The sequence below is a fragment of the Schistocerca serialis genome, chromosome 3, assembly GCF_023864345.2.
Source record: "Schistocerca serialis cubense isolate TAMUIC-IGC-003099 chromosome 3, iqSchSeri2.2, whole genome shotgun sequence".
Taxonomy (NCBI): domain Eukaryota; kingdom Metazoa; phylum Arthropoda; class Insecta; order Orthoptera; family Acrididae; genus Schistocerca; species Schistocerca serialis.
The window spans coordinates 355,018,650-355,030,057 of record NC_064640.1 but is presented as its reverse complement, the minus strand read 5'-3'; the positions used below and the strand labels follow the sequence as shown (position 1 = coordinate 355,030,057).

The 11,408-nt window shown below is 36.8% G+C and overlaps 1 protein-coding gene across 1 annotated transcript in view; it reads left to right on the top strand.

Moving 5' to 3' along the window:
- Positions 1-983: 983 nt before the first annotated feature.
- Positions 984-11,408, top strand: part of LOC126471611 (katanin p60 ATPase-containing subunit A-like 1) — a 53,512-nt gene continuing 43,087 nt past the window's right edge. Inside the window, exons 1-2 of the mRNA XM_050099851.1 lie at positions 984-1,282; positions 9,055-9,276. Coding sequence (XP_049955808.1) covers positions 1,001-1,282; positions 9,055-9,276 — 504 coding nt within the window. The 5' untranslated portion in view covers positions 984-1,000. The remainder of the gene's footprint in view (positions 1,283-9,054; positions 9,277-11,408) is intronic.

The window sequence follows — 11,408 nt, the reverse complement described above, 5'->3', positions numbered from 1 at the left end:
TTTTCTTGTGAATGCCTAAGTTAACAAATTTGTAATTCTTAAAGAAAATAGTCACAATGTTTTGGAATAATATCTATCATAGTAATTTTTTATCCAGATATTTCTCAAAATTATCCACTTTTTGTAGAATTTCTTAAAAGTTCACAGCTTACCCTTTGTAAGATCATTCATAATAAGTATGAAGAGCTGAAACAAATGTTTCCACATTCCCAAGATGCAATTGCTCAAGTGATTCAACAAATTGTCACAGCACTATTTTACAATGTATTGGAAGCTTACAAACTTGTTAAGCACAACCATAGAGGGTTATATCCTGTCATTAATATTCAGTAACTCATATCTGTATGGTACAGTTTATAATATAGTTTTAATGTCGCTAAGTTTGGATTTTTTTTTTTTTTTTTTACTAAAAGTAGTTCTGAAGGAGCATACCACCACAGCCACACTTTTGACATGAGCCACTTTTAGTTAAGGGACAGCACCATTTCTTACTTAGTGATTCTTAAACTGCAATGCATCTCCTCCATTACTGGCAGTTCATGAAGCCATACTGTCACATGCTTTCATGTTTTCACTGTGTTTGATGGTTCTTCATTGACTAAGAGTTTGTTACATTGTCCTATGTTTAAATTGACCCTCACACAGTATATCACCTCTTCTAAGATGGTTTAGAAAGCTATTCATTAATGAAAATGTGGTTAAGATGTGTCTGAATTTTGATTACCACAAATTTTGCAATGACTGAAAATGTGGAAAGATAGGAAAGAAGTACCATCAATATTTTCTGAAAGTTTGAATCATAAATGTGCTTCATAATTAATTCTTATAAACAAAAATGCATACCATAACTTCAGTTTCGAGCTAGTTGTCATAGTATTATATTAGTGAATATCTAAATTCATTACACATTTAACAATAAGTCATTACAATTTCACCAAGTAAATTTTTCATTAAGACTTTTGACTTCTTTCATTGTAGCCGATCCAGGAAGTCTCATTCAATGGACCGCACTCCATGCCTGACAAAGCGGTCACATCCTGGAGCAGCAGTGAGCGTGAAAACACAAGAACCTGTAAGACGGAGCAATGAGGGACCGCCTTCATTACCATCTGCAATACCTTCACAAGATAGTGATTCTCATGAAACCCCACCAAAAGTGTTCCAGGCTGCCCAGTATGAACAGCATCTTGTAGAGACACTTGAAAAGGATATCATTCATAGAAATCCTAATGTGCAGTGGAACCGTGTTGCTGGGCTGAGCGAAGCAAAAGCAATACTTCAGGTGATGAACAATATTCAGTTACACACTTATTTTAGACAGTAATATTTTGTTGAGTTACATGTTATTACTAACACAACTCAAGAATAATCAAAAATTTCAGCAAAATATGATGAAAGTATTAAAAAACCAGAAGAAGGTGTACATGAGAAATGTTTCTCTACTGCTTGAATAACTTTTTGTATTTAAAATACACTTTGGATGTGTGGTATCAGAAATTATGTTTTATATCTCCTGCTTAATAAAAAGAACAGTTTAATACTAAATCATTGCATCAGACATGAGAGCAAATACCCTCACCTCAGGTGCCCTGGATATTGATTGACATCTGCACTCTTCATGCCACTGGTTAGTGGCTGTCAGGTACTGCTTAACACGACCACCATTTTCTTCCTCCTGTGTTCTATATGTAGAGGAAGCATGATGAGACCTATGTGTGTCCTACTGCTTCTTATCTTGCTCATGTGGATTTTCCCTTACAGGTACAAAAACAACAAAGTAAAACCAAATTCCATAACACACCGGTGTTCAAAAGTTTCCTTAACAACTTTCCACAGAAAGAACATCCAAAATTTAACATTCTATGTTATAAATCTTCTGAAAGACTTTAACTTGGACCATACATGCTATTGGGAGTTACAGTATTCATCTCTGAATTTCATGTATATGCTTTGCCAATGCAGCTTTGCCAGAGCCATACTCATTTTTAATCTCCTGTATATGCTGAATTTTATCAGTAGTATTTCATTGAAATGGGATACGCCATTTCCTGTCTCCATAATTAAGTACATAACATAGTTAGCCTTCCACTACTACTTCATGTAATCATCACTAACTAGCAAGACAATGAATGTTTCTCATGATGATGTGCAATTATGTAGAGACAGCCACAATTTGCCTTTAAAAATAGTACTGAGTGACAGTAAGGCACACAAAAAAATGGAGATTTCCACTTGCTGAGCGGTAAGACATCGTTTCCTCAAACAAAAAGGTTATCAGGAAGATAAACATAATTTTGAGGTTGCTGATATATTGCTTTGGATACTGGAACAAAATAAAAACATAATATTTAAATAAATATCAAATTAAATAAATACTAATGTAAAAAGTGAGTTACACACATAAAATTTAGAGGTATTCAGAAAAATATCAGTCTATAGAACCAATGTTAGGGAGGACTGGAATAGTAATAGGAAGAAAAAAGAAGAACAGTGTGACAGAGTCAGTGGTGTGAAAGCAGAAGGAGCTAGGCAGATTACATAATATTGTTGAAGTTCAGACAAAGGATAATGTAGGAATGTTGGGTGTTCTATATGGACATTATCCATTTATGTAGAACATTTTGCATCTGTGTAAAAGATCTGTCCTTTAGTTGGAAGTTACAGATGGTATGGGTTCTGAACACGTTGGAGTCTCACAGTTTCATAATCTTGCTACTTTAGGAATCATATCAATTTAAACATTAATTTTTTTCTTCGGGAATACATATATGTTAATCACACATAAGACGCATAGGAATTTCTGATAGTATTCTAAGCATACTGGTTTAAAAAATCCTTATTTTTTCTTAAATGCAGAATATTCCCATAATTCATAATGAAGAATAGGTTATTGAACTGAAATCACTCATGTATAAAACAATGGAAACACCAGGTTGAAATATCAGCTGTATAAGAAAAGGATAGATTGCTACTCACCATAAAGATGACATGTTGAGCTGGAGACAGACACAATGAAAATATTATTACACATTTAGATTTTGGCCAAAGCCTTTTTTAATAAGAAAACACACACACATTCATTCACACAAGCAAGCACACCTCACACATACATGACAGCCATCTCTTGCAGCTCAGACTTGTGAATAGTTGCCCCATAATCACAAATACTAATGTATGGTGCTTCACCTGGAAGAGTGACCTTCTCCGTTCTCAACAAACAGATAGATCTCATTTCTTCACGGAATAATAGTAAGCTAGGGAAAATAGACATTTTATACTACTCACAGTTCTGCATGTAATTACTTCAGGCTGATCAGACTACAAAATTTATACTGAAACTAACTTTTTATCAACTGAATATAATGTTGATGTGATCCATACTTCATTCTTGATAACTCATTCGATAATGAATATAGAAAGCTGCTCTTGCTTTCTAGGTGACATGTAAAAACATGATATGTCATATAGCTTAGACTAGTCAGCATAAATTAAATTTTAGTGTTTTTCAACAATATGGCAATAGCAACAGAGAAAAAAATTAAACATTTAGTGTGAAATTATTGTTGCAGATGACAGTCCTCTGAAACTCTTTGGCAGTGACTAAACATTTATCAGTGTTTACAGCAATATGTAGGTAAAGTTCCTATACCTACCAAGTGAGCAGCTTGGTGTATCAGAAAAATCAAAGGACATCATATCCTACATTAACATATTTGTAACAGGATTGCTGTTTATTTAAACATTATCTATCGTCTTACACTGCCAGATTCATACATGTTAGGGAAAACTGTCTTTCATGGTAATTTCTTCATGACACATGCACCATGTAGCATAAATTGATTGTGGTGGATATTATGTAAAAGCTTACCTAGACCTCTGTGAGACCTATGGTCATTTCAGAAAGTAACATAACTACTATGAACTGTGTCAATATTACTGCTAACATTCATGGCTGACACATACATTTTGAACCCTAGCCAGGTATGCGTAGTCTAAATTTGCACTTATTATTAACCACAAATAATGTTAGGAAGTAAATTTATTGGTGCACCAGTATAAAAATCCCAGAGTCTATGAAGAGGATTCTGCAAAATGCTTGGTTAGAAACTTTACAAAATATTTTAACTGCATGTGCCCTTAGAAAAAATACTTTTTTAACCTTTCCTGCACTGTCCCAGGAAATTATGTCACTGCACCATGAATGAAAGTATGTAAACACAATCTGCAGATTACACAGTGGTAGGGATTTTCAAATGCCAAGCAGACAGATAGGAGCTTTTTGGAGAACTTACCCTTTATGCTGGTTCAACTCAGTTTATTATCCATCTGAATGCTTAGACTTTTACATAGAGTTTCATTTATTGTATTCCCATTGACATCTATTTCTAACCAGTAGCTGTAACATTTTTAACTGATTTCAATTGCATAATATAAGATTTGTAAGATAAAGTAAAATAATGGTAAGAATATCATGGGAGATTGTCAGTTCACCTGCCCAACGAACAACATCCTTGCATAACATGTGTCAGTAGACATCGAGTTATAAACACAATGTTTATGTCTGGCATAGTGGTTAAAAGAAAAATATGCAGTAATACATTTACAAATGTGTAAAAAAAATCAGAAATTTTAAAATCTTTTGCTGTTCAAAATATCAACCCTGGTGTGCAACCTCAGTTATTAAATTAACAGAATATACACTGAAGCACCAAAGAATATGGTAAAAGTGTGCATGCTCAGGTACAGAGATATGCAAATAGGCAGAATACAGTGCTCTAGTTGGAAACACTTATATAAGACAACAAGTGTCTGGCGCAGTTGTTAGATAGGTTACTGCTGCAACAATGGCAGGTTATCAAGATTTAAGTGACTTTGAATGTGGTGTTGTAGTCAGCAGATGAGCAATGGGACACAGCATCTCCAAGGTAGTGATGAAGTGAGGATTTTACTGTATGACCATTTCACGAGTGTACTGTGAATATCAGGAATCCGGTAGAACATCAAATCTCCAACATTGCTGCGGCCATAAAAAGATCCTTCAAGAACAGGACCAACAATGACTGAAGAGAATTGTTCAGTGTGATAGAAGTGCAATCCTTCTGCACATTGCTGCAGATTTCAATGCTGGGCCATCAACAAGTGTCGGTGTGAACCATTCAATGAAACATCACAACACAAAGCTTTAGGACAGTCAGTACCGACATTGGACTGTTGATGATTGGAAATATGTTGCCTGGTCAGAGGAGTCTCATTTCAAATTATATCAAGCAGATGGACGCCTATGGGTATGGAGACAACCTCAAAAATCCGTGGACCTTGCGTGTCAGCAGGGGACTGCTCAAGCTGGTGGTGGCTCTGTAATGGTATGGGGCATGTACAGTTGGAGTGATATGGGACCCCTGATATGTGTAGATACAACTCTGACAGGTGACATGTACGTAGGCATCCTGTCTGATCACCTGCATCCATTCATGTCCATTGTGCATTCCAACAACACCCAACACATCCAGAATTGATACAGAGTAGCTCCAGGAACATATCTGAGTTCAAACACTTCTGCTGGCCACAAAACTCCCCAGACATGAACATTATTGAGCATATCTGGTATGCTGTTCAGAAGAGATCTCCACCCCCTTGTACTCTTACAGATTTATGGACAGCCCTGCAGAATTCATGGTGTCAATTCCTTCCAGCACTACTTCAGACATTAGTCAAGTCCATGCCACATTGTGTTGTGGCACTTCTGCATGCTTTTGGGGGGCCTACATGATATTAGACAGGTGAATTGGTTTCTTTGGCTCTTAAGTGTGTTTAGTAGCACTTGAAGAAAATAAGTAAAGGTACAAGAAGCTGCTTTCATTTTAGAAAGTATGGCATAAAGTTCCTGGTGTTTCAGATGACAGGCTAACATTTCAGATGGTTAACTTTGCATATAAGCACAATACAGCAAAAATCCTAATAATAAAGTTTCGAGGTTAACATCTATGATCACGATGAAGAACTAAGATATAGGAGAACAAGTGTGGAGGTACTTAGACATTCACATACTGTGCATTATTTATTGTTTATGAAGATGTATACATCAATGCAATAGACACTGAAGAGTAATGGAATGATACACATTTCCTTAGTAACATACAGTACCATGATGATGGTGGACACTTGTAATGGAATGGGGTTTGCAAAAGACTAGTTGCCACATGGACTCTTACTGATTGATGATTCACATCTAGTGGAAACTAGTCTAATGATGTGTAGAATCCCAGGCTTGCTCAATAGGACTGAAATTAGACCATACTCTAATATCCATAGAGCACCACACTGACAACATTCAAGAGTGATGTGATGATGTGGGTATTTACACACATCATAAAAAGTTTTGTGTCAACCCAGTTCCCAGAACTCCTGAAGATAGTCATTGACTGTGGATATTGTATCACAGACACAGTCCCTTTGTCTGTTCAGAGATGTCACTAAACCTGCCTGAAGATTTAAACAACCACGCACGAGCAGTGACTATTAGATGGAGGGGGTCCGACTGCCGATCAGTTCCAGTCATTCCACCAGGAAGGAGGTACACGGCTCATGTTGTCTGTAGTTCAACCAAGCCTAGATGGTCAATGCCACAGTTTGATCATGTCCACATTGTTACTTTCAGCCAGGAAGGGTTCTCAACAAGGAAAGTGTCCAGGAGTCTCAGAGTGACCCAAAGCAATGTCGTTTGGACATGGAGGAGTTACAGGGAGAAAAGGAACTGTTCATGACATGCATCGCTCAGGCCACCCAAGGGCTACTACTGCAGTGGATGACTGCTACCTATAGATTATGGCTCAGAGGAACCCTGACAGCAACGCCACCATGTGCAATAATGCTTTTCATGCAGCTACAGGACGTCGTGTTACGGCTCAAACTGCACGCAATAGGCTGCATGATGCGCATCTTCACTCCCAACGTCCATGGCGAGGTCCATCTTTGCAACCATGACACCATGAAATGTGGTACAGAGGGGCCCAAAAACATGCTGAATGGACTGCTCAGGATTGGCATCATGTTCTCTTCACCAATGAGTGTCGCATATGCCTTCAACCAGACAATCGTCGGAGACCTGTATGGAGGCAACCCAGTCAGGTTGAATGCACTCTGTCCATCAAGTACAGCAAGGCAGAGATTCCCTGATGTTTTAGCATGGCATTATGTGGGGCTGACATACACCATTGGAGGTCATGGAAGGTGCTGTAATAGCTGTACGATACGTGTATGCCATCCTCCAACTGATAGTGTAACCATATCGGCAGCATATTGGCGAGGCATTTGTCTCCATGGACGACAATTCGCACCCCAATTGTGCACATCTTGTGAATGACTTCCTTCATGATAATGACTTTGCTCAACTAGAGTGACTAGCATGTTATCCAGACATGAACCCTACTGAACATGCCTGGGATAGATTGAAAAGGGCTGTTTATGGACAACGAGACCCATCAACCACTCTGAGTGATCTACACCAAATCGCCATTGAGGAGTGGGACAATCTGGACCAACAGTGCCTTGATGAACTTGTGGCTAGTATGCCATGACAAATACAGGCATGCATCAATGCAACATGACATGCTACTTGGTATTAGAGCTACCGATGTGTACAGAAATCTGGACCACCACCTCTGAAGGTCTCGCTGTGTGATGGTACAACATGCAATATGTGGTCTTTAAGAGCAATAAAAAGGGCAGAAATTATGTTTATGTTGATCTCTATTCCAATTTTCTGTACAGGTTCTGGAACTCTTGGAACCGAGGTGATGCAAAACTTTTTTTGATGGGTGTATTATTATCATGCTGAAAATACATATCTCCAGTAGGACCCTATAAATCACAAATATAAACACATGATCTGCCAGCCACTACCTGAATCCTTAGCCTACGAATGATAGGAGTACATGCACCAGAGGTCACGTTCAGTCTCATATGAATTTAATCACATGAAGAGACTACCACTTATTAGACTGCATCTTGATCGTTATAGGATTACACACACATTTAGAAATATGCAATTCTGTACTGGAACTCATCTGCCTTAGTGACCTTTTCCTTTTGTTGAGCATCCATTTGCAGTGTTTTTGCCCTTATGCTAATTGCTCTGGTCTGCGAGGTGTGGTTTGCAAATTGTTTATTGTGTGATGGCGGTTTTTGTACCTTATTGTGATGCGATAGGTCTTGATGGTATTGTTTCCCAAATATTGTGTACAAAAATAGCAAGTGATCTGGAGGGCTGTGGTTTGTCTATCTAAGGTTAAATTCTCAGCCCAGTGATGGAAATCCCTACCAGCTAAATTTTGATAACTGTAGTTGCAGTATTACCTGGATCAACATAGCCACTGTATATACAGGAAATTGTGGCCAATGAAAGCTCCAGTACCTGTATAGCTTCAGGGATGAAGCTGTCCCTCGCATCTGACTTGTGTCACTTGTCAGTCAAACATCTTGCCTTTCTGTGTGCAGCTGTTCTGTGTACAGCCAGTGCATGGTCTGACTACATTTCAGTCATGTACCATACTGAAACACTCAATTCAGTGAAACAACAAAAGTGCTATTACTCCAATGTGGTAGCAATCAGTTTCCCATCAGCATATATATCTGACCTCATACAGATGCAAATATTCTGTTGTAGAAAAACTGGCTCTGTAAACCTGTGCTATTAAGAAATCTGTTTTACTTACTTTATTTTAATTGAGTCATATTTTTAGTTACTTAACTGAGTAGGACATACAGTGAGAAAGTTGGCGTAACTAATTTAATTTTGAAGCCAAAAAATCCACTATGAGAATGTTACAAATATTCTTTCCAAGATCCTCAAAGAACATGCATCAGTCTAGTGAAATTATTTCTATTTCCGGAACATACATTGCCATTAAATCTACTTTATTATTAATTTACAAACTCATTTCTTTCTGATAAATGGAGAACTTCCAGAATGAATGTTCTATATAATCATCAATTACTGACCAGTGAATGGCATATTGACATTTACACAGGCTGAAAAAGCACTCTATGTTTCAGGAAGCCATGGTACTCCCAATGCTGATGCCTGATTTCTTCTGTGGAATAAGAAGACCATGGAAAGGAATTCTTATGGTGGGACCTCCAGGAACAGGAAAGACTATGTTGGCTAAGGCAGTTGCAACTGAGTGTGGTTCAACATTCTTCAATATTTCTTCAGCAACACTTACCTCAAAATACCGTGGAGACTCAGAAAAGCTTGTGCGACTATTATTTGAAATGGTACGCTTATACAATAATGGAAATTCACTTAAGTTTTCACTAACTGCATAAAAATCACTTTTAATCAGTCAAAGTAGCAATCTGGTTTTAGAAGTCAGTATAGCACAATCAACCATTTATAAGTCATGAAAGTAGTTGCACTTTGCCTACGATTCAGAGATTTTGAGTAAGCTTTAAATTTAATGTCAGTAAATTCTCTTCTGACAGTCCTTGACAGACAATACATTGATTCAACCTATGTTATTATGCTGATGAATTCATAAACCACTGCAATAACTATCATTAGATTTAACCAGGATAACGGGAATTTTAAAATTGAGAAAAGAAGCATGTACGGAGTTTTGTATCACCGATGCTATTCACAGCAGCCCTAGGTGATGTTTTCAGGTACATATGGTGAAAAATATTTGTTAATGGAATGTAACAGAACAATCTTCATTTTGCTGATGACATTGTGTTGTTTGCCTGCAAATGATTTGTAATCAGTACACAGGAAAAAAATTGTACAAATTAACAATGAAGTTATAGAACCAGTTGAAAAGCTGTATTTCAGACATTTGAAGACAATGGCAGTGTATGCAGCATAAGAAAAAATAATATAGGAACAAAAGTGGCCTGGGTTGCTTTGGTACACTAAATTTCGAAAGTAAGCATCTGACGTGTATGAAAAGTAAAGCTTGCAGTTTGTGTATTTATCAGTTATGCTTATGTTAGTGAGATAATGCAGAATCTGTACAAAACTTGAGGGTTTTTCAGAGAGCAATAGGAATATGCATACCATAGACCATAATGGTCTAAATAAAGTAACTTTCCTTTTTTCCAGTTCATGGATAATAATTTATTTTTTAGAAGTAAGCAGATTTTTTAAAAAGTAGTGCCCTCTTTTGTATATGGGTAAATACTCATTTGCAGTTGTCCTAATTATATAAAGAACAAATCAGTTCTATCACTGTCATAAAAGTAGACTGTCATTAACACTACATATATTTACATTTGACATTATAATGAAGAATCCTGTCTTCAACACATCTAGTAGGGAAGACAGCACTGTTAGTGTTACAGAGCCTGAGGAGATTATAGAGCATATTTCTACAAACAAACCATGCAGCACAGTATGTCTTTTTGGAGTTGGTTTGGTATAATTTGCTATTAATCTCAAGAACAGGACAGTTGAGTTAAAAAACTGAAACTGTGCAGATTCTAGTAGTACATTTTAATACTCTCTACTCCATTTGCATTCAAGCTGGAACAATCTAGACCACAGTGCTGGCAAAACTAAATTATTACTCTGTAGTATAACATTTATTGCAGAGAAATATTCCTGAAAGGTTAAAATTATGTGACTTATGTGGAAGGCAAGCAAAGATCTATACTCAGGTCTCAGTCTGACATAAAGCTTTAACCCATTGGGAATTTTTATTGTTGCTTAAAGTTTACTTCAGGTTTAATGTTTCATTCTGAGAACAACTTCAAGGCATTTACATTGTACACTATTTTGTTTTTAATAGCATTTCATTAATTTCTTCAGAATTGATATGCTTGTTGCTACACTCTGATTTTTTTAATGTCCTCTGAGCTGATTCTTTCAGTGCATCATCCTTCTCACACTTTATTTTACAGGTTTCAATGCATTTTCCTCCCTTCCCTTCCCTTTTCTAAAATCCTTGGAATTTGTAAACTAAGTTGATACTCTTTGTTCTCAGTTCAACTAATATTAATAATTCTAAACTGAAATGGAAAATTGACACTTATGAGGTTCCAGTAGAAAAACACAAGAACAGCAGATGATAAAGATAGTAGACTTTGGAATCAGATGTTCCTTTATTGAGTAAAATAGAAGATAGGGCTGAAAGAAAAGGGGCAATTTAAGAGATATGCAGGAGACCCAACCAGGTTCCCAAGTCAAAAAAGTCATATTGTCACAGGATAAGAAATAAATAAATAATGAAACCAATGGATAAGATTTAAAAACTAGAAGACGAAAGTGGTGGAGAGGGTAGCCAACAACTCAGAAAAAAGTGGAGCATAGTGTGAAACTAGAAATATAGATAATCAAGTTTGGCAACTCCAGATTGAATATTAAGAAACTAAAGAGGATATTCATTGTACACCTAGACTCTGATACCCATAGT